At 43.8% G+C, this 24624-nt stretch overlaps 1 protein-coding gene across 4 annotated transcripts in view; it reads right to left on the bottom strand.

Moving 5' to 3' along the window:
* ADGRE1 (adhesion G protein-coupled receptor E1) overlaps positions 1-21361 on the bottom strand; it is a 54272-nt gene extending 32911 nt beyond the window's left edge. The window contains exons 1-9 of one of the 4 annotated variants that reach the window (XM_030807746.1): positions 21288-21361; positions 18351-18413; positions 10239-10382; positions 9472-9627; positions 9229-9348; positions 5888-6034; positions 3966-4106; positions 3734-3880; positions 1396-1484 (exon numbers count right to left, since the gene is read on the bottom strand). In XM_030807746.1, coding sequence (XP_030663606.1) covers positions 1396-1484; positions 3734-3880; positions 3966-4106; positions 5888-6034; positions 9229-9348; positions 9472-9627; positions 10239-10382; positions 18351-18413; positions 21288-21318 — 1038 coding nt within the window. In that variant the 5' untranslated portion in view covers positions 21319-21361. The remainder of the gene's footprint in view (positions 1-1395; positions 1485-3733; positions 3881-3965; positions 4107-5887; positions 6035-9228; positions 9349-9471; positions 9628-10238; positions 10383-18350; positions 18414-21287) is intronic. The other 3 variants (XM_030807745.1, XR_004028935.1, XM_030807747.1) reach the window with 3 other exon arrangements.
* Positions 21362-24624: the final 3263 nt, after the last annotated feature.

Genomic DNA, 24624 nt, shown 5'->3' with positions numbered 1-24624 from the left:
TGTTAAAAGAAGAGGAAATGCATGAACGGTGGTCCATGTGGAATATTATTCAGCCATAAAAAGGAATGGAGTTCTCTGATATGTACTACAGCATGAAAGAACCTTGAAAATATCATGCTAAGTGAAAGAAGCCAGACACAAAGGAGGAAATATTGCATGATTCCATTTCTGTGAAATGTCAAGAATAGACAAATCCACAGAGACAGAAAGCTGATTAGTGTTTGCCATGGGCTAGTGGGAGGGGAGAATGGGGAGTGACTGCTTAATGATAAAAATATTCCAGAACTTGGCTGAGCATGGTGCTCACACCTGTAATCCCCGAACTTTGGGAGGCTGAGGCAGGTGGATCACCCAAGGTCAGGAGTTTGAGACCAGTCTGGCCAACATGGCGAAACCTCGTCTCTACTAAGAACACAAAAATTAACCAGGCATGGTGGTGGGTGCCTGTAGTCCCAGCTATTTGGGAGGCTGAGGCAGAAAGAATTGCTTGAACCCAGGAGGCGGAGGTTGCAGTGAGCCAAGATCACCCCACTGCACTCCAGCCTGGGCAACAGAGCAAGACTCCATCTCAAAAAAAATAATTTCTAGAACTAGATTGAGGTGATGATTGCATAACATTGTGAATGGTCTAAGTGCCACTGAATTGCACACTTTAAAATAGTTAAAGTGGTGAATTTTATGTTATGTGTATCTCACCACAATTTAAAAACAGTGGTCCAAGGCACGTGGGAATCCCAAAGCTAATTTACAAGCTCATATTTAGAATAGTGACATCGATTTCTAAAGAGGCCATGGAGTCTTCACTCATTGCAATGACTTCATTAGACAGTCAGGATGTCCAAATTCTTTTTGGCCTGGCTGGCTGTGTAACACCCCAACACCAACATTACTCAGTTGCAGCATCAACACCTTCACTGGCAGGAAGACTCCAATATATTCTCCCGTTCTTTTATTAAGAGAATCCTCAAGTTTTAGATAGGCAAATATTCTCTCTTCCCAGCTTCCCTTGTAGCTAGGTGTGACCATGTGACTAATTTCTACCCAATTAGGTGCAAGCAGAAGTGGTGCTGGGCCATACGCTTAAAGAGAAGGACCATGCTTTTCACTTCCTCTTCTCCCCTTCCCACAAGCTGGAATGCAGATGTGAGGGCAGGAGCTGGAGCAGCCATCTTGGACCACAAAGTGGGAGTCTTGTGTTGATGCTGGCAGAGCATAATGGAGCCATGGTATGAGCTCTGCACAGCTTACACTCAGCAGGTTACAGAGGAGAAAAATAAACTGCTGTCTGGTTTTGGCCACTATTACTGTTGCCTTTGTTAGAACTGCAAAAACAACATTCTACCTAAATGGCTTTTAAGAAAACCTCAAAAACTAGGAATCTTAAAAAATACTTGCATATGCAGGTTTCACTGCAGTTCCCTCTTGGCATTGCTGGACCTGCTCATTATCGGATATCACATCTTCCTTACATTTGAAGAGAACCCCTAGGAAGAAAACAACAGCAAGCAAACCAAACTTCAACCTCAGCAAAATATGATGAAAATTCAAGTCTGATTTCATGTCCTTCCCTCCCTGACTTAAAATCCATCTACTACCCTAATACACAAGGGGGAAAATGAACAAACCACAACTACACACTACAACATGAAGGACGTGTTTACTACAACACACAATTTTCTAATTTGCTCTGTTTCACTCAATATTGTGCCTCTTAGAGGCAATCATGCATATGACTATGGATGTATGTCTTTTATATGTGTGACTTCTCACTCAATATTATGTCCCTGCACAGCTTACACTCTAAGAGGGCTGATATTGAGTGAAACAGAGCAAATTAGAGAAGTCATACATATAAAAGACCTACATCTATAGTCATATGTAGTATGATATCATTTTTACAAAGCTCCAAACACAAGCAATACTAGGCAGATATCGTTTAGGGGTACATACCACAGGAAGATATTTTTTTAAGTAGGGAAATAATAAACACAAAATTCCAAGCGGCTCTCTAAGGAGGATACAAGGAGATAAAGTGGAGAAGAAACATATAGGAGAACCAGCGGCATTGATGATATCTTTATTATATTTGGAAATACATCAGATATATTCATTTGCTTGTGATACTTCATTGCCTCCAATAAGTTACACATATTTTTAATGTAATAAATAATACATAATTTAACAGTTTTAAAGCTTTCATGTTTCCCTATTATTCTTGGGGGGGGAAAGGACTCTGAAATTCTTTTTTAAAAGAAAGGGTTGGCCGGGCACGGTGGCTCACACCTGTAATCCCAGCACTTTGAGAGGCCAAGGTGGGTGGATCACCAGATCAGGAGTTCAAGAACAGCTTGGCCAACATGGTGAAACCCCGTCTCTACTAAAAATACAAAAATTAGCTGGGCGTGGTGGTGGGCACCTGTAATCCTAGCTACTCGGCAGGCTGAGGCAGAAGAATCGTTTGAACCTGGGAGGTGGAGGTTGCAGTGAGCTGAGATCGCACCACTGCACTCCAGCCTGGGCAACAGAGTGAGACTCCATTAAAAAGAAAAAAAAGAAAAAAAAAAGAAATGACAGGGTCTCACTCTGTCACCCAGGCTTGAGTGCAGTGGCATGAGCATAGCTCACTGCAGCCTCAACCTCCTAGGCTCAAGTGATCCTCCCACCTCAGCCTCCTGAGTAGCTAGGACTACAAGCCCATGCTACTACACCTGGCTAATTTTTTATCATTATTTTTTGTAGAGACAGAGTCTTGCAATGTTGCCCAGGCTGGTCTTGAATTCCTGGCCTCAAGTGATCCTCTCACCTTGGCCTCCCAAAGTGCTGTTTATAGGTACGTCACTGCATCCAGCCCTTTCAAACTTCTTCACAAGCCACCAAGACCCCACCTGACCTCTGTCTACTTCATCAGATATGTCTACTGCCACTTCCCCTTGTCCTCATTTGGTGTGAGCCTCAGGACCTTTGCATCTGCTATAACCCAGAACAGCATGATCTCCATTCTTCCTCTAGAGAAGTCCTTCTCCTCCTTCAGGTTTCTGCTTAAATGTTGTTTGCTTGGAACATAATCAATATCGTATTAGCCACTTCAAAGCATGCTATGTTTTGGCCAGGCACGGTGGCTCACGCCTGTAATCCCAGCACTTTGGGAGGCCGAGGTGGGCAGATCATGAGGTCAGGAGATGGAGACCATCCTGGCTAACATGGTGAAACCCCATCTCTACTAAAAATACAAAAAAATATAGCTGGGCATGTTGGCGGGTGCCTGTAGTCCCAGCTACTCGGGAGGCTGAGGCAAGAGAATGGCATGAACCTGGGAGGTGGAGCTTGCAGTGAGCTGAGATCGTGCCACTGTACTCCAGCTGGGTGAAAAAAAAAAAAGCATACTTTTTTGTTGTTGTTTCATTCGTAGTTATAATTAAATAATTGTGTGTTGTGTGTGTTCTGGCTCCTTCCCTAGACTATAAGCTGCAAGAGGACGAGAATCATGCCCTATCATATCCAGGACCAAATCTTCAGCGCCTGCTGCAGGGGCCTGTTTAACTAACTAATTAATTAATTAATAGGTACTCCAAAAATCATTTGTTGAAAGAGTAAATGGATGAAGAAGAAAAAGAAACAGAATATGTGGATGAGGCAACACTAAGAGGAAGATTCTGAGGTTGGGTAGAGTGAGAAATTTCCAACCAAAGTCAGAAACAGATTCCATTGCCAAGACATACAAAGAGATTATTACTTTGGCAGCTGAAGTTGCCATCGTTCTGGGAGCCTTCTGGATTGGGATGAAAGCCTGCAATGCAGCCACAGTTGTAGGAGCCCAGGGCATTGGTGCAGATAGAATTAGGACCACATGTTGATGGATCTTGGCGGCACTCATCAATATCTGCAAAGAACTGGAGAATATCAAGAAACCCAGAAGAGCAAAGAGAAATGTCTTTTCTGGATTGTCCATCAAACTCTCTGCTCACCTCTACATTCCACTTCTTGGTCTGTGAAATTCAACTGTCCATTGCTTGGTGCAAAGCCAGGGTGGCAGGTGCAAAAGTAGCTCCCAGGAGTGTTGGTGCATGTTGAATTGATGGGGCACATTTCAGTGCATTCATCAATATCTGTGGGGTACAGAATGGGTGTGGAGCCAAGTTGGCCAATGAGCCAACAAAATCACGCTTCCGTTTGCAAAATATGGAGTCAGGTTTCACTAGAAAATGGCTTTCCAGCCAGGGACTACATTTCCCAGAACCCTCTGCATCTAGGTGAGGTCATGTGACTACTTTTCACTCATAGACTATGAGAGCCATGATATGTGTCACTTCAGGGCCAAGGTGGTCAAGAAGTGGGTGTAAGTTCTCTCCACCCTCTTTCATCTCAACTGGCTAAAACTAGGAACTCCAAGGCTCTAAGGAATGCAAGAACCAAAAGATGGAGAGAGATTGAACTCCTTTATCACCATGTGGAGAAAAGCTGCCCACTGGCCGGGTATATCCATACTGAATTATTATGAGAGTGATACATTTCTATTATATTAAGCTAGTAATGAGGCAGGAAACAGGACTCAACTCCAGAGGAGGGACTCGGACACTGGACAAAATTGAGGACTAGCTAAAACAAGGACAGAGTGGAAGCAGCTTTTCCGTAAGACATGCCCACCAGTGTGCTAGGTCAGTTTACCATTGCCATGGCAACACTGGGGAGTTACTGCCCCTTTCTATGGCAATGACTCGATGACCCAAAAGTTACTACCCCTTCCCTAGAAATTTTTGCATAAACTACCTGTTAATCTGCATATTATTAAAAGTAGGTATAAGTATGACTGCAAAACTGCCCTGAGCTGCTGCTCTCTGCCTATGAGGTAGCCCTGTTCTGCGGGAGCTGTAACACTTACAGAACTGTAACACTGCCTCTTCAATAAAGCTGTTTTCTTCTACCTCTGGCTTGCCCTTGAATTCTTTCCTGGGCAAAGCCAAGAACCCTTGTGAGCTAAACCCCATTTTGGGGCTCGCCTGTCCCAAATCAAAAATTAGCCAGGCATGGTGGCACACGCCTGTAATCCCAGCCAATCAAAAGGCTGAGGCAGAAGAATTGCTTGAACCTGGGAGGCAGAGGTGGCAGTAAGCTGAGATCATGCCACTGCACTCCAGCCTGGGCGCCAGAGCGAGACTCTGTCTCAAAAACAAAAAACAGGCTGGGCGCAGTGGCTCACGCCTGTAATCCAAACACTTTGAGAGGCCGAGGCAGGCAGATTACCTGGGGTCAGGAGTTTGAGACCAGCCTGGCCAACATGGTGAAACCTTGTCTCTACTAAAAATACAAAAATTAGCTGGGCGTGGTGCCACATGCCTGTAATCCCAGCTACTTGGGAAGCTGAGGCAGGAGAATTGCTTGAACCCAGGAGGGGGAGGTTGCAGTGAGCTGAGATTGTACCACTGCACTCCAGCCTGGGCAACAGACCAAGACTCCATCTCAAAAAAAAAAAAAAAAAAAAAAAACCCAAAAAAACAAAAAACAAACGAACGAAAAAAAAAGAGGCACACAGTGGAGGGGTTGAGAACATGGACATTCTGGGTTCACAGCCTGGCTCTGTCACAGGCTGTTTGTTCATGGGTGCTATGGACTGAATGGTGCCCCTCCTCCAAATTCCTATATGGAAGCCATAAGGCCCAGTGGGATGTTATTTGGAGATGCTATTTACTGCTCTATCCCCAGTGCCTAGAATAGTGCTGCATGTACTGTAAGTGCTCAAGAGGTATTTCTTTAATGAGTGAATGAATGATTATTGGCTTCAGATTTGCCGATGAAAGTCTCAAACTCAACCAAGACCCACCCTAATCCCCTCACTGCTGTCTTTGCAAACAGACTTGGACCTGACTTCTCAGAAGACACCCTCACCTACCTTCACATGATGCTTTGAGGCCCTGGAAACTCAAGTGGCCACTGCTGGATTCAAATCCTGGGTTGCAGAAACAAGAGTAGTTTCCAACAGTGTTATTACAAGTTGCATGCTCTGGGCAAGCTCTTGGATCTGCACATTCATCCACATCTGACGAGTGGAAGAGAAAACCCAGGTCAAGGTAAATGAGAAAGCAAGGAGGAGAGACTACAAATAGGAGATGCACTCTGAATGTTGATTTTCAGCAGACAGGGCTGATGCTCCCCAATATCCATGTCCCCCCTTCTTCCCAGGCACACAGTGGGACATATTTCCCCACCCCTTCTTTCAGTAGGCATGGCCATGAGAGCAAATTCTAGCCAATAGCATGTAAGCAGAAGGGTGGCAAATAGTTTCAAAACATAATTATCAGAGATTGCAAAGGTAGCCATAGTCCTTTACTTCTCTCTGTATTTACACCCCAAGATGTAGATTGCAAGAGATATGACTTTACCATACCTTGCACTAAGAGGTGGAGTCTGTTTCTCTACCCCTTAAATACAGCTGGCCTTATGACTTGCACTGACCAATAGAAGACCGTGAAGTAATGAGGTGCTAATTCCAAACCTGAGCCTCAAGAGACCTGTTGGTTTCTGTTCATTCTCTTGGGCCTCTGACCTCTGCCATATGAACAAGCCCCTGACTAGTCTAATGAAGAACAAAAGACCAAGTGGGAGAGAAATGAATCATCCTAGATGAGCCCCAGACATGTGAGACCCGTTCCCTCCTCCTTGTAATAATATAACAATCCAGTTGAGGACTGCTTTCCCAGCTTCTCTTGCAGCTAGGTGTGGCTACATGGTGAAAATCTGGCTAAGGAGAATAAATAGAAGTGATGGGTGCACCCTCTGGTCATGCCTTGAAAAGAAAGAGCATACTCTACACTTCTTCTCCCTTTTCACCTGGGCTGGAAGATGGACAGAGTGGGGTGATCCATTCCCAACCATGGGGATGGATCACACCTAAGGTGGGAGAGGCAACAAGACAAAAGCCCAGGCAAGATCAGCCGACTGCAGACACAAGAACAAGACCAGCTGAGACCAAAAGGTCTGGCTACAATAGACGACTTAAAATGTCAACTCATGGAATCAAGAGCTAAATATACGGTGGTTGTTTTTAGACACTAATTTTTAAGATAATTTGTTACCCAGTGATAGCTCACTGCTACAAATGGAGTAGCAAAGGCAGAGATGATTTCAAACATCTCTTAAACTAAGCCAGGGGAATATAATGAGGGCTTGATCACTCCTTGCCTTTCTCAATGGAGTCACCATCCCATAAATGAATGTGGAGAATAACAATGCACTAGACACAGGAAGATGGAGCCCTTGTCTCTTGGTGAGGACATTCTGGCTGCAGTGTAGAGGATGGATTGGAGAGAATGAGACTGAAAAAGGCGAGACTAGAGAGGAGGATGCTGCAGTGATGATCAAGCCAGAACCAAGGATGGAAAAGAGTGGAGGAATTCAACACATATTTATTTATATATTTGTTTTTGAGACAAGGTCTTGCTCCGTTATCCAGGCTGGAATGCAGTGATGCAAGCACAGTGCACTACAGCCTCAACGTGCTGGTTTCAAGTGATCCTCCCACCTCAGCCTCCTGAGTAGCTGGGACCACAGGCACATGCCACCACATCTGGCTAATTTTCTAATTTCTTTTTTTGTAGAGACAGGGTCTCACTATGTTGCCCAGGCTGGTCTCAAACTCTTGGTCTTAAGTGATTCTCCCATCTCAGCCTCCCTAAGTGCTGGTATTACAGGTGTGAGCCACCACACCCAGTCTCAAAACATATTTAGCAGGTAGATTCCCCAAGGTGTGATGACTGCTTTAATGTGGAGGGAGAGAAAAGATTAAAGATATCTTTCGTTTTTTTTTGTGTTTTTGAGACGGAGTCTTGCTCTGTCACCCAGGCTGGAGTGCAGTGGTGTGATCTCGGCTCACTGCAAGCTCTGCCTCCCAGGTTCACACCATTCTCCTGCCTCAGCCTCCTGAGTAGCTGGGATTACAGGCACGCGCCACCATGCCCAGCTATATTTTTTTGTATTTTTAGTAGAGATGGGGTTTCACCATGTTAGCCAGGTTGGTCTCCATCTCCTGACTTCATGATCTGCCCACCTCGGCCTCCCAAAGTGCTGAGATTACAGGCGGGAGCCACTGCGCCCGGCTGATTAAAGATAACTTTCAAGTGTTAATTCAAATACCTTTTAGGGGAACGTTCTGAAGTTTAGACTTTAGAATCTCCCCAGAATAGGTTTTGTGTGTTTTGTTCTTCTTGTGGTTGTTGGGTTTTTTTTTTGTTGTTTGTTTGAACCAGAGTCTTGCTCTGTTGCCCAGGCTAGAGTGCAATGGCACAATCTCAGCTCACTGCAACCTCTGCCTCCCAGGTTCAAGCAATTCTCCTGCCTCAGCCTCCCGAGTAGCTGGGATTACAGGTGCCTGCCACCATGCCCGGCTAATTTTTTGTATTTTTAGTAGAGACAAGGTTTCACCATGTTTGCCAGGCTAGTCTTGAACTCCTGACCTCAAGTGATCCATCCGCCTTGACCTCCCAAAGTGCTGGTATTACAGGTGTGAGCCACCGCGCCCAGCCCAGAATAAGGTTTTTCCACCTCAGCACTATTGGCATTTCGGGTCAGATTAGTCTTGGTTGTGGGGGCCTTTCTATACATTATAGGATGTTTAGCAGCATCTCTGATCTCTTCCCATTAGATGCCATACACAGCACCTCTCCCCACCATCACCAGTTGGGACCATCAAAAATATCTCCAGATGTTGCCAATGACCCCTGGGGGAAATACCGGTCTGAAGAGAAGTGCACCCCATTATATTCTGATACCATTGTTTGACTTATAGTAGGTCCTTAACAGGAGTTCAAATCCCAGCTCTTCCACTTAATATTTGCATATAGTTCACAGATCCTATAAAGCAATTACACAATTGAGATCACAAAGCAAGTAGCTAGCAATGCTGTGACAGGAACAAAACCCTCAAATATCAATATTAACCTTGAACAGAAATGGCCTAATGCTCCACTTAAAAGATATAAATTGTTAAACCAGATAAAAATTTTTGTAAAAAAGACCAAACCATGTGCTGCCTACAAGAGGCCTACCTAACATGTAAAGACACCCACAGGCCCAAAGTAAAGGGATAGAAAAAGATATAAGCAACTATATATTTTTACCTCTCTGAGCCCCAATTTTCTCATCCCTACGTGAGAAAATCCTTTCTCATATGATCTTCCAGTGAGATGACCCTTAATTAATTAAGTAGGTAAATAATAAAGAGATGGTCATGTATACCTTCACAGATGGAGTTTCTAGAGATGAATCCAACTTGACAGCTGCAATTGTAGCTTCCCATGGAGTTGACACAGTCAGAATGCTCAGGGCAGACCCTGCCGGTGAGGCACTCATTGATATCTGAGAAGCAGTGGAAGAGGGTGAGCAGATAAGAAATTGGGTGCCTCAGTTCAGAAATACATGAACTCACCCCACTGATAGATATCCACCCAAGACCCATCCCTGGGAGCCTGAGGGCATTACCAGTGCAGGAGAAATTGCCCGGCTTTCCTGGGACCCAGTTATTTCCAGTGGGAGAAGAGAAACCATCTAAACAGCTGCACTTGAACCTCCCAGACAGGTTTTTGCAGGATGAGTTAGGACCACAGGGCTGGGGGCTTTGAGAACATTCATCAATATCTAGACAGAGAATTGGAGTTACAAATTTACTTATACTAGATAGAAGACTGTATTTTGCAATAAAAAAAAGGTAAAACAATATCTCCCATCCCATATGTGCTTCACTTTGGTACTTCTTCCGTCCAGCAATGGAAGGTATGTCCCCATTTTGAATCTGAGCATGCTTGTGACTATGGTGGAAGTGACACTAGGTCATAAAAATAACATGTACTTCCACCTTGTTCTCTTGGGATGCTTATCCTTGGAATCCAGCCACCATATTGTGAGGAAACTCAACCATCCATGAAATTTTACAGTGACCAGGAATTATTTACACGATCAGAGAGAGGAAGGGTGGGGAAAAAGAAAGGAAGGAAGGAAGGAAGGAAGGAAGGAAGAATATCATGTTTGCTAGCAATACTAGCTAGCAATGCTGTGACAGGAACAAAACCCCCACATATCAATATTAACCTTGAACAGAAATGGCCTAATGCTCCGCTTAAAATATATAGATTGTTAAACCAGATTTAAGAAAAAGTGGCGGTGGGGGGAGTACCTACATTCAATACCCAGCCAGCTTTGACTTGATTTTCCTACCAAATGCTGGAGGGTTTGAGGGGACATGAACTCACCTTTGCATTGCACTCCTGGACCCTTGAAGTGATTTTGTCCGTTGCTGGACAAGAAGCCTTGTTTGCAAGTGCAATAGTAACTGTCCACTGTGTTGGTGCAAGTGGCATAAGCTGGGCACATGGTACTGTCTCTACAGTTATTACCTAGGCAGTGTATAAAGAAAAGTTTAGACAAGATTAGAGCATTAGAGTGAGGCTGCAAGGGAACCCAGCATACAAGGATGGAGGTGACTATTATGGGTTGGATTGTGTCCTTCCCAAAAGATACGTTAAAGTCCTAAACCCTGGTACCTGTGAATTTCATCTTATTTGGAAACTGGGTCTTTGTAGATGTAATTAAGATATAAGTTAAGATGAAGTAGTGCTGGAGTAGGGTGGGCCACAGGTGTCCTTATAAGAAAAGAAGAGACACACAGACATGCACAGGGACATGCCATGCAACAGTGGAAACCAGGATCAGAGTGATATGTCTAGAAGCCGAGGAACACCAAGGATTGCCAGCAATAACAAAAGCCTTAAAAAATGGCATGGAACAGATTCTGCCCTATAGACTTTGGAGAAAGACTGGCCCTGCCAATACCTTGAATTCATACTTCTGGACTCCAGAACTTCAAGAGAATAAATTTCTGTCATTTTAAGCAGCCCTAGGAAACTGATACAGCAACCAATCATATTTAATCATGTACCTCAAAGATCCTAGACCCTTGCTACTCGGAGTAGGGTCTGTGGGTCAGCCACATAAGCATCGCCTGGGAGTTAGATGGAAATGCAAAATCCATTGAATCAGAATCTGCATTTGAACATGATCCCAGGTGATGCGTGTGCACAGGGAAGTTTGAGAAGCACTCATCTGGATCCTTGCTAACCGAAGTGTCCACAGACCAGTATCACCTGCCTCCCCTTGGATTCCAAGAACATCTTGGAAAATCAGGTACTAATTCAGCAGGTCTGGGGAAGGGGGCCAGGGATTTTGCATTTCTAACAAGTGCCCGGAGGATGCCAATTCTGTTGCTCCATGGATCACACCATGAACATCCAAGCACTAGACAGAAAAGTGTGAGAGTGAAAAGTGCAAATTTTGGGACAAGGCAGACCTGAGTTCAAGTTCCAGCAGCAAACCTCAAAGCCAAGAATGGTAGCTGTTCCCCCAAACCCATTCCACTCTCTTCCTTATAATAATAGAGCCATCCAGTTTAGGACTGCATTCCCAGCTTCTCTTGCAGCTAGCTGTGGCCACCTGGTGAAAATCTGGCCAAGGAGAATGAATAGAAGTGATGTGTGTACTGTCTGGTCATGCCCTTGAAAAGAAAGAGCATACTCTACACTTTTTCTCCCTTTTCACCCGGGCTGGAAGATGGACAGACTGGGGTGATCCATTCCCAACCATGGGGATGAGGCTCATGCCTAAGGTTGGAGAGGCAACAAGGCAAAAGGCACCTGGGAGATGGAATGACCTCCTAGGCAAGGTTGTTCCACGACCCTGTTCCATCTTCAAGTTGGAGATTTATGAGACGGATAAAAATAAACGTCTGCATTGTTTCATTCATAGTTATTTCGTTTCTATGGAAATAATCAACACTCTATCCTAGCCAATCCAGTCTTGGGACAAGTGATTTCACGTCTCTGTACCTCAGTTTGCCTGTTTAGCCACCACATTTAGTAAGCCTCCAAGCCCTGTTGATCCCCCCTCCCAAATATAATTTGACAATTACCCATTTAACCCCACCACCTTGGCTATGCCTGATCCAGATCTTCCTCTGAATTTAACATGTCTATATACCCTATGTCCTCCGCAATCTTCTACTCCACACCATGGTCATCTCTGAATGCACATTTGATCTTCCACCTCCACCCCTTGCCTATAGTGCTCTTTGTTCTCCTTAGAAATAAAACTCAAATTACTCCACATGAACTGCAAAGCCCCCAGTGACCAGACCCAACCACATCGTTCAGCCTCATCATGTCAGTTTCTCTTTGCACTCCATTTCTAGCCTTCCTACCACAGGGCCTTTGCACATGCTGTTCCCTCTGCCTCTGCTTTGCCTGGCCAGCTTCCACTCATTTTTCAGATCTTGCTTTAACATCACTTCCTCCAGGAAGCCTTCCCTGACTCCTCCATAGCTCCCTGAGCTCTTCTTTTATGGAATTCGTCAAAACCGTGACTGCTTGATTGTTTCAGTGATTTGCTCCTTCATGGCCACCTTCACTACCACACTGTGAGCTTCAAAAGGACAAGATCACAGGTGGGAGCAGGCTCCCAGGTGCTAGGAAAGACGCTCACTTGATGCTGTCATTCTTGTGGCAGGCAGAATAACAGACCCTTCCAAGAGGACCACGTCCTAATCCCTGAAACCTGTGAATATGTTATGCTGCATGGCAAAGGAAGAATTAAGGTTGCAGATGGAATTAAGGTTGCTAATCAAGCTGATCTCAAGATGGGGAGATTATCTTGGATCATCCAGGGCAACGAATGTAACCACGAGAGTCTTTATAAGTGAAAGCTGAAGCCAAGAAAAGCATTGTCAGCGTGATGTGATGTAAGAAAGAGCTGACCAGCCATCGCTGGCTTTGAAGATGGGGGAAGGGGACATGAGCCAAGAAACATGGTTGACCCTAGATACAGGAAAAGGTAAGAAAATAGTTCTCCCGTACAGCATCCAGAAGGAACACAGCCCTGCCAATGCCTCTATTTTAGCCCAGTGGGACCCATTTCAGACTTCTGACCTCCAGAATGATAGGTAAGTTTTTTTTTTGTTTGTTTTAAGCCACCAAGTTTGTGGCAATTTGTTACAGCAGCCACAGGCAATGAACACCATTCCCCATACCCATATGTGAAAATAAAACATGACTCAGAGAGGTTGAGTGACTTACCCAAAGACACACAGCTGGAGAGCAGCAGAGCCAGACCTTTCAAAATCCAAAGTACATGCAAGAGATGGAATCAACCTAAGTGTCTATCAGTGGATGAATGGGTGAGGAAGATGTCTTATACATACTCAATGGAATATCATTCAGCCATAAGAAATAATGAAATAGGGCGGGCGTGATGGCTCACGCCTGTAATCCCTGCACATTGGGAGGCTGAGGCGGGCAGATCACCTGAGATGGGGAGTTCAAGACCAGCCTGACCAACATGAAGAAGGCCCCGTCTCTACTAAAAATACAAAAAAATTAGCCAGGCGTGGTGGTGCATGCCTGTAATCCCAACTACTCGGGAGGCTGAGGCAGGAGAATCACTTGAACTGGGGAGGCGGAGGTTGCGGTGATCCAAGATTTTGCCATTGCGCTCCAGCCTGGGCAACAAGAGCAAAACTCCAACTCAAAAAAATAAAAATAAAAAAAGAAAGAAAGAAAGAAAAGAAAGAATGAAATCCCATCATTTGCAGAAACACGGATAGAACTGGAGGACTGGAGGACATTATGTTAAGTGAAATAAACCAGGCACAGAAAGACAAATATCGCATGTTCTCGTTCCTATGTGGGAGCTAAAAATCATCATCATCGTTATCTAATGGAGGTAGAGAGTAGAATGATAATTACCAGAGGCTGGAAAGGATAGTGGGGAAGGGGGATAAAGAGGGATTGACTAGTTGGTACAAAGACCACAGTTAGATGGAAGGAATAAGATCTAGCGCTCAGTAGCACAATAGGGCAACTACCTATGAGTCAGGACATGTGACATTTGTCTTTCTGTGCCTGGTTTGTTTCACTTAATGACCTCCAGTTTCATCCATATTGCTGCAAATTGTGGAATGTCATTCTTTTTATGGTCGAATAGCAATCCGTTGTGTATGCAGACCACATTGTGTTCATCCATTCATCTGCTGATGGACACTGAGGTGGATTCCATATCTTGACTATTGTGAATAGTGGAGTTGGGTTTTGTGTCAAAGCAAGATGGGAGTCATGAGAGGATTTCGAGCAGAGTAGGGACACAACGTAAGGTTTTAACATGAGCCTTCTGGCCACTGGTTGGAAGACGAACTATAGAAGATCAGAAATAAACTGACCAAGGAGGGGGTGACTGCACTTGTCCAGGTGAAAGATGTCAGTGGATACAACCCAGAGGGCAGCAATGGAGGGAATGCAATTCAGGATTTTTTTAAAGCAACACTAACAAAATTTACCGACGGATTGGATGTGAGGAGTGAAAAGACAGGAACCAACGATAATGCCAACTGCAATTGAGAGTATGGAAAAACTAAAAAGTATTGTAAAAACAGAAGGAATGGATTATCGTGATTGTGACATTATTCACCCTGTTTTTGTTACACACTTGGTTTTGAGATCTAAGTTCTTTGCTCCTATAATGTGCCTTGTTTATTTCCCTTCCCTGCACGAGGCCTCAGATGGTATCTCTCTTCTCATTTCCAGTTTCCTCTTTCACCTGCAGAGGCAATATTTCTCTGTGCAGACTTCCGGCATTTTATCACTTGTGGTCTCTTAATGCTGTAAGTTTCCCATCATCCTCTTCCACTAGCCCTCTCCCTCACAACTGAAACCCACCAAGGCCAGAGTAACAACCCAGTCTTGTGGGACTAGGTACCTGTCCACCTCCCCATCTCATCTCCTGCCCTGTGTCATCAGTCACACTCACCTTTGCTGGGTCCTCCAAATTCTTTCCAACCTCAGGACCTTTGCACCCACTGTTCTGGCCACCAGGCACGCCCTATCCCACCCTGCCCCTTTGCCTGGGTAACATCAATTCATCCATCCTTTAAGTCCACTGGAACGTCACTTCCTTGAGAAGATTTTCCCAACCATATCAATAAAGCCCTTTTTAAAAAGTCCTACAAAGGGCCCGGGCACAGTGGCTCATGCCTGTAATCCCAGCACTTTGGAAGGCTGGGGTGGGCGGATCACCTAAGGAGTTCAAGACCAGCCTGGCCAACATGGTGAAACCCCATCTCTGCTAAAAATACAAAAAGTAGCCAGGCATGGTGGTGGGTGCCTGTAATCCCAGCTACTCAGGAGGCTGAGGCAAGAGAATCACTTGAACCCAGGAAGCGGAGGTTGCAGTGAGCCAAGATTGCCCCACTGAGCTCCAGCCTGGGCAACAAGAGTGAGACTCCATCTCAAAAAAAGAAAAAAAAAATTCTACAAAGGACAGCTCATGTCTTAAAAAAAAATACAACATAAATAATTTTCAAAAGAAAATAAGTTGGGATTGTATTCGTCTGTTCTTATGCTGCTAATAAAGACCTACCCAAGACTGGGTAATTTATAAAGGAAAGGGGTTTAATTGATTGACAGTTCAGCTTGGCTGGGGAGGCCTCACAATCATGGTGGAAGGTGAAGGAAGAGCAAAGGCGTGTCTTACATGGCCGCAGGCAAGAGCATGTGCGGGGGATCTACCCTTTATAAAACCATCAGATCTCATGAGACTTATTCACGAGGCACCATCACGAGAACAGCATGGGAAAACCTGCCCCCATGATTCAATTACCTCCCACTGGTATATGTTATATATAATGTATAAATATATAGTAATATATTATATATAATATAAAAATATAGTAATATATTATATAATATAAAATATATATAATATATTATATATTATATATAAATATATTATAATATATATTATATAGAATACATATATAATTATATAAATATATATTGTAATATATTATATATGTATTCTATATAATATATAATATATTACATAATATATTATTAATATATATTCTATATAATACATTATTATAATATATTATTAATATATTATAATAATATATTATATTAATATATATTTATATATAGAATATATATTTATATATAATATAATATATAATATATTATATATTAATATAATATATAATATATTATATATTAATATAATATATAATATATTATATATTAATATAATATATTATATATTAATATAATATGTAAATATATTTATTATAATAAGACATAATATATTTATTATGTAACATATATTATATTATATATTATATTATATATTTTATATGTATATTATATTATATAATATATATTATATAATATATAATATATATTATATAATATGTATATTACATTATATTTCTAAAATATATTTTATGTATTAATATATATTTATATATTAATATATAATGTATATATTTTATATATTAATAATATATAGTGGCTATATTTAATATATATTTAAATACATATTTTTAATATTAAAATATATATACTACATTATATACACACACACTTTATATATATATATATCAAGAGACAAGCTTGCAGGACTGGAAGATAGAATTTTCGTTGAGCTGTGGTGTAGAGAGGACTTGGGATATGATGGAAGGAAAGTACCTACCATATGGGAAGAGAAAACACTGCGGAAAGCTAACAGAGAGAGCGAGTGAGCGGTCAGAGAAGGACTCACGAAGATTCTGGCTCCCTGGCCCACTCACATCAGGGCTATACCTGGGTGGAGATGGGGTGACCTCAGAAACCTTCAGATAGGAATGGGTAAATTCAGGGGCATCAAGGCTAGAGGTTCAATTCTCTCAACAGAGGCCAGATGGAGCTTCCAATTCTACAGGAGAAGCCTCCTGCCTTCTGCAGCTGCCACACCCAACGCCTATGGGAGCAGAGCACTGGAATCAACAGGGAGGTGAGATGGCTAGGAGGTGTCCCAAAGACACTCTTCTGCATCTCCCATCGCCTGGACATGGAAACCAGGAGCTCCTGCATGGATCCCTGGGAGATGCAGAGCTTCCAAGAGGGTTGCTAGACAACCAAGGTGGGACCATGCACCACCCCATCCAGAGCTCAGCTGCTCCCCCACCTCATGGCTACAAGATCCCATTAGCTGCTATCTTGGCACCACACACTCAGATGCTATCTTGGAGAGGGCAAGGGAAGGGTAAGAAAATGTGAAAGATGGCCGAGTGCAGAGGCTCACGCCTGTAATCCCAGCACTTTGGGAGGCTGAGGCGGGTGGATCAGGAGGTCAGGAGATCGAGACCATCCTGGCGAACACGGTGAAACCCCGTGTCTACTAAAAATACAAAAAAAATTAGCCGGGCGTGGTGGCGGGCGCCTGTAGTCCCAGCTACTCGGGAGGCTGAGGCAGGAGAATGGCGTGAACCTGGGAGGTGGAGCTTGCAGTGAACCGAGATCGCACCACTGCACTCCAGCCTGGGCGACAGAGCAAGACTCTGTCTCCAAAAAAAAAAAAAAAAAAAAAAAAAAAAAATGTGAAAGATGAGCTCTTAACACAATATAGACTAAGTTGCTAAGTTGCCCAAAGAAGAACCAGGAAACAGAGACACTGGGAACAGTTGTATTAGTCTGTTTTCATGCTGCTAATAAAGACATACCCAAGACTAGGTAATTTATAAGGGAAAGAGGTTTAATTTGACTCACTGTTCCACATGGCTGGGGAGGCTTCACAATCATGAGAAGCAAAATTATGTCTTACTTACATGGCAGGAGGCAAGAGAGCTTGTGCAAGGGCTCTCCCATTTATAAAACCATCAGATCTCATGAGACTTACTCACTACCACGAGAACAGCATGGGGGAAACCATCCCCCATGATTCAATTATCTCCAACCGGCCCCGCCCTTGACACGAGGTGATTCTTACAATTTAAGGTGAGATTTGGGTGAGGACATAGCCAAACCATATCAACAACCAAGAACTGACAATTCTTTCTTCCTTTATCCAGCAAGAGTTTATGTAGAAGATGAGAGTATTTAACAAAACATAAAGAAGTCACTTTTTTTTTGCACATTGAGTTGTAGTTTGACTAAATTCCATCCCTACTCTCGCTACACTACCATTTATAAAGCTCACACTAGATACCAGGTGGTTTCCAAAGCTACCTCTTTGAATTAAAGTTTCACAACATCCCTATTGTTACCTGTATTTCACAGCTTGGGAAACTGAAGTTCAGAGAGGTTATGTGACTTATCTGAGATCACACAGAAATTCTAAGCATAAAGGAAAGAGCCTGAAGTGAGAATCAGGAGATTTGCATGGTAACCCTTGCTCTGCCGCTAACTAGCTCCCAGCAAGCATCTGGATGAGGCTCAGCTTCCTGGGATGTTTCCTGGGGAGAAAACTTTCTCCACCCCTTCAGGCATCTGCATTCTCTCTGGCCAACTTACCCTTTGTCACTGGTTTCAGTGTGGGTCCTGTGTGCCTTTCCCAGCTGTGCATAACACAACATCCTGTGAAGAGAGAAAAGAAAAACACCATGAACCACCAAAAAAAAAAACCTTTTGGGCTCAACCTGCAAAATTACTCCTGGCTTGGCCGCGCAGAAACAGGTTTGAAGAGGCTAGATGACAAACCTTGTTAAGGAACAAACATACACTATTTTGCATAAGTTAACAATGACCATTCCTGGTTTTCTGCACTCTGCTTTTGCTTTTCATTTTGTCTGTCTTTATCTTCTCTTTATTTTTGATTAAATAGTTCCAGGCTAAGCACTGTGGTGCACACCTGTAATCCCAGCCCTTTGGGAGGCCAAGGTAGGTAGATTGCTTAAGCCCAGGAGTTCAAGACCAGCCTGGGCAATCTGGCAAAACCCCATCTCTACAAAAAATACAAAAGCTATCTGGGCATTGTGGTACATGCCTGTAGCCCCAGCTACTCAGGAGGCCAAGTTGGGAGGATCACTTGAGACCAGCAGTTTGAGACCAGCAGTTTGACACCAGCCTGGACAACACAGTGAGACTTTGTCTCTCCAAAAAAAAAATATATTTTTAAATTAGCTGTGTGGTGGTGACACCTTGTAGTCCCAGCTACTCAGGAGGCTGAGGTGGAAGGATTGCTTGAGCCCAGAAGATCGAGACTGCAGTGAGCCAAGATCATGCCACTGCACTCCAGCCTAGGTGACCCTGTCTCTAAAAAAAAAAGTTCCAGTTGATTTTCAAAAACATGTATTAAAGCATGCATTCTCAAAAGGGGTGATATCTCCTCAAAGGACCCAAACTTGGTTCTCAGGAAGAGATCTTTTTAAGCTTACTCTTTTATATATAAGATACATATGTATATACAGAAAATACATATATAGATATACAGTATATCTGTAGTATTAACATTTCATGAGAGGGTAGGGCAATTCGTTTTTCTTTTCTTTCTTTTCTTTTTTTTTTTTTTTTTTTTTTTTGAGATGGGGTCTCGCTCTGTCACCAGGCTGGAGTGCAGTAGCGCGATCTTGGCTCACTGCAAACTCCAACTCCCTGGTTCAAGCTATTCTCCTGACTCAGCCTCCCGAATAGCTGGGATTATAGGCACGTGCCACCATGCCCAGCTAATTTTTGTATTTTTAGTAGAGACAGGGTTTCACCATGTTGGCCAGGATGGACTCGATCTCCTGACCTCGTGATTCACCTGCCTCAGCCTCCTAAAGTGCTAGGATTACAAGCGTGAGCCACCACGCCTTGCCCATTTATTATTGTTTAAAGGCAATGCAGCCCTGCAGCATTTAGGTCTCCTGCACCATCATCATTATCACCATCATTATCACTGTCATCATCACCATCATCATCTTCATCATTACCATCATCATCATCACCATTATCACCATCATCACCATTATCATCATCACCATCACCATTATCACCATCACCACCATAATCACCATCATCACCATCTTCATGGTCATTATCACACCATCATCACCACCATCATCTTCATTATCACTGTCATCACCATCACCATCATCATCACCATCTTCATCATCACTATTATCACCACCACCATCATGATCATCACCATCATTATCATCACTATCATTATCACAACTCTTTGCTGATTAGCTTCAGGGCAGAATAGGGAGTGTTAATGGTTAATGCCATTGCCAACACCCCAAAATAACAACTCTGCATTCCTACATTTGATGTCCACAGGCCACCTATTTCTTCTAATGTAGGCTGCCAGTCAGCAAGTCCCACAGATCCAAACTCCCAAATTCTATCTATTGTTACTAACAAAAATTCTTTTGCTCATTCATTGATTATTTTAGAGGTAATTCAGCATACTGTTTAGGCATACAAAGTCTGGGGTCAAAATGCTTGGGTTTAAAAATCTGGCTTTACCAATTAATGATTGCATGACCTCGAGGAAGTTATTTAATCTCTTTGTGCCTCAGTTTCCTCCTTGGTAAAATAGGGGATTCAGATCCATCGTACGACAGCAGAGGAAACCCATACATGCTACTTAGAATATGTCCCCAGTATCCTCCATTCCTAAATTTGATCCAATGACCAAAACACAGAAGACATAGAAGAAAAACCAGAAACATGGAAGATAAACAAGACTGAGACAAACTGACACCTGAAGAAAGAGAAATAAGAGCACAGGAAGGGTCTATCTCATTATTCAGGACTCAGCTCAAATTGCCCCTCCTCAACCCCAGACTTCTCCCTCCAACATAACTCCCGACCACATTCTATAACAACTTCTTTCACAGCACTTATCACTGCCTGAAATTCCTATGTTTACTTATTATTTGGGGCAACATAGTGTAGTGGAAAAGCTTACAGACTCTGAAGTCAGACTGCCTGGCTTGAAATCCTGCCTCTACCCCTTATTGACTAAGTGGCCTTGGGAAAATTATTTTATCTCTTTTGCTTCAGTTTTCTCATTTGCAAAATAGGACTAATAATGACCCAATGTCATAGAAATGTTTTCACAATTAGATACATACTCTGTTTAAAGAAGTTACAGCAGTGCTAACTGGGCTATGATCATCTGTGCCTTCTTTCCTCTCTGCTCCTACCTACTAGAATGTCAGCCTCAAGAGTGCAGGAAATTAGTCTTTTTTTTCTCACTGCTATATCCTCTAGTGCATAGAACAGCACCTGATACACAGGACGTGCTCAGGTCAAATGAATGACTATAGCGAAAAATCTATCCTGACAGATGGACTTCCCTGAGCTATGGAATTTTGTCAAAGGTTCCCCGAATGAAGGTGTTTGCAGTATCCAGCCTGGACTTATGATCTCTTGGCTGGACCATCCATGGCCCTCCCATTTCTCTTGAAGCCTATTTCCAACCCAGGCCTCCCCTAGCCCCCCATTCAGCCTCACACTCACCCCAGAAGAGGAGCAGGTTGAAGCCACGCATTATGCTGTGGTTCTGTCATTCAAAGAGAAGAAACTTTTCTACTAACCCTGGGTTTTCAGTAACCAGAAGGCATGGGAAGAGGGGAAGCCGCGGCCAGAGTTGCTCAATGCTGCTCAGTCATCATAGCCCTTTTTGCTGAGTTGCTGCCACTAAAAGACAGCCTAGAAAATCCTAATTTCCCCCTTTCTCCACAATAAAGAGAAGTTAATCTGCCTAACGTGTATCATTCTCTCTCTCTCCTTCCCACCGTCTCTCCCTTTTTCTTTCCCATCAATATCTACCTCCCATCTCTCAACATCTTCTTTCATTGCACCCAATAAGGGAGCTTCCTCTTCCTGCCTCCAGTGAAGCAAATCTCAGCCTTTAGGGTCTCTTCCCAGTCTCCTGTATAAAAACAGCCATCACGACCATCATGTACCAGGCACTGTGCTAGGCACATTGACAACAAAGTGTAATTCCACTATCATGTTAACCTCGTAAAGTAGGAATTCCCCTCCCTCCCTCCATTCACCAACAAAATGGAAACTGAGACTTGCAGAGGAGTTATAACTTGTCCAAGATCTCTCAGACTTGAGATTTGAACCCAGGACCCTCTGGCTCCAGAGTCAAGAGCTTTAACCATCTTATTTTCCTTCAGATCTCACCTCTGTCTGACGACTATACAGCAACACTTCCACCCCATTCCCAGCTTCCTCTCTCTGGTAAGATCTTAGGGTCTCACAAGTGCAGACCCCCAGACAAGGATTTTAGCAAAAGTAGTTTATCAAGAAGGTGGCCCCAGAAAACACCAGCTGGAGAAGGAGAAAGTGAAACAGGAAGGCAAAGAGCCAATACTGGGTGTGTCTTCAAACAAGTTACATGGTGAGAAAGTGGAGCTTAACCTCCCCAGGTACATCTGGGGAGCGGCATGGAACGTACTCTTCAGTTATTCCAACTGAGGAGTGAGGGAGCTAAGGTATTTATATCCCACCTACTGTCAGTCATGGGTTGACTTGAGGCTTGCTCCTAGAGGGTATCAACCCCTTGAAACAGATAGAATGGGCTCCAGTTGATATAATCCCACTGATAACAAAGTGTAGTGACTGGCAGATATTGAAGCAGTGTCATACATCTGGGGTAATACCCGAGGTTCGTTGCCTCACGCCAAGGAAATGAAAAATACAGACATGGCCAGGCACCATGGCTCACACCTGTAATCTCAGCACTTTGGGAGACTGAGGAGGGTGGATTACGAGGTCAGAAGTTCAAGACCAGCCTGGCCAAGATGGTGAAACCCCGTCTCTACTAAAAATACAAAAAATTAACCAGCATGGTGTGGTGTTAGGCACCTGTAATCCCAGCTAGTCCAGAGGCTGAGGCAGAGAATTGCTTGAATCCAGGAGGCGGAGGCTGCAGTGAGCCGAGATCGTGCCACTGCACTCCAGCCTGGGCAACAGAGTGGGACTCCGTCTTAAAATAAAATAAAATAAAATGCAGACACACAAAAAATTAGTTTTAGAGCAGAGGTTTAGGCCGAGCACAGTGGCTCATGCCTGTAATCCCAGCACTTTGGGAGGCTGAGATGGGTGGATCACCTAAGATCAGGAGTTTGAGACCAGCCTGGGCAACATGGTGAAACCCCATCTCTACTAAAAATACAAAAATTAGCCAGGCGTGGTGGCGCATGCCTGTAATTCCAGCTACTCAGGAGGCTGAGGCAAGAGAATCACTTGAACCCAGGAGGCAGAGGTTGCAGTGAGCCGAGATTGTGCCATTGCACTCCAGCCTGGGTGACAGAGTAAGACTCCATCTCAAAGAAAAAAAAAAAAGAGCAGAGATTTAATAGGCGAAAGAAAGAGAAAAGCTCTGTCTCCTGCAGAGAGAGGGGGCTCCCAAGTGGGTCTTCCAGTTTCAGGGTGCAATGCACAGGGTTTTATAGATGAGCTTTAGGTGCTGATATCTGATTTACCATAGGGCCCAAAGATTAGTTGGACCGGGTGTGCCGTTTATATAGAGTACAAAGAAGCTGGCTGCCCACCCTAATATTTTATTATGCAGATAGGGTCTCTACCTGGCCAGGACTATGTTGCCTGTTCCTTTACTATACACGTGGTTGATAAAGAAAAGGGAAGATGGCGCAAGCCTGCATGTTGAACACGCTTGGCCCCCAGGTAGCCTTTTCCCATTGGCACAGCTGCCGGCATTCACCCGAGCAAGCTTCCAGCTTGCTTTTCTATGTCTGCAGGCTGATTTTTCAGACTGCTCTTTGTTAGAAAAGAAATTATTTGGCCGGGCGCGGTGGCTCACGCCTGTAATCCCAGCACTTTGAGAGGCTAAGGGGGGTGGATCACAAGGTCAGGAGTTTGAGACCAGCCTGACCAACATGGTGAAACCCCGTCTCTACTAATAATACAAAAATTAGCCAGGCACGGTGGCGCGCGCCTGTAATCCCAGCTACTCGGGAGGCTGAGGCAAAAGAATTGCTTGAATCCGGGAGGCGGAGCTTGCAGTGAGCCGAGATTGCACCACTGTACTCCAGCCTAAGCGACAGAGCAAGACTCTGTCTCAAAAAAAAAAAAAGATTTGGGGGCTGCTTTTTATTAAAAGGGAAACCTTACCGAGGACTCTCTTGCCCTCACTCTCTGCCTGAATAACTTCTTTCTGGCTCCCGTATCAGTGTCAAGCTAGGGCATATTAATGTGTCGTTAGGTTATGGGTGTGGGCAGCCACTGATAGCATCTGTTGCAAGCTACAAAGGAGGTGCCTAGAGCATCCCCAAATTCTTAGAAAGAAAAGTCCCACGTGTTTTTGCCTTCCCCTTTTGTTCTTTGCAAAGCAAACTACCAACTTCGGAGTTATTTTCACTGAAACAAAGATTCACCGATGGCTTTCTTTCTTTTTTCTTTTTTCTGAGATGGACTCCCGCTCTGTCACCCAGGCTGGAGTGCAGTGGCGTGATCTTGGCTTACTGCAACCTCCGCCTCCCAAGTAGTTTCTGGGATTACAGGCGTGCATTACCATGCCCAGCTAACTTTTGTATTTTTTGTAGGGACGAGGTTTCACCATGTTGGCCAGGCTGGTCTGGAACTCCCGACTTCAAGTGATCCTCCCACCTTGGCCTCCCAAAGTGTTGGGATTACAGGCTTGAGACACCACGTCTAGCCAGATTCATCAGTGGCTTTTGTTTGTGCCTTCATTCTTTTCCCGTTGGCCCCAAAAATACTAGCTGGTGGCGCTTGTGGCTGCAGCATTTACCCAGAGATAACTTTGCCATGAAATATCTCGCCTTTATTATTATTTTTGCATTGCTGTAGTGTATCCACTTTG

The sequence above is a fragment of the Nomascus leucogenys genome, unplaced genomic scaffold, assembly GCF_006542625.1.
Source record: "Nomascus leucogenys isolate Asia unplaced genomic scaffold, Asia_NLE_v1 Super-Scaffold_241, whole genome shotgun sequence".
Taxonomy (NCBI): Eukaryota; Metazoa; Chordata; class Mammalia; order Primates; family Hylobatidae; genus Nomascus; species Nomascus leucogenys.
This window is presented reverse-complemented; position numbering and strand designations above follow the sequence as displayed.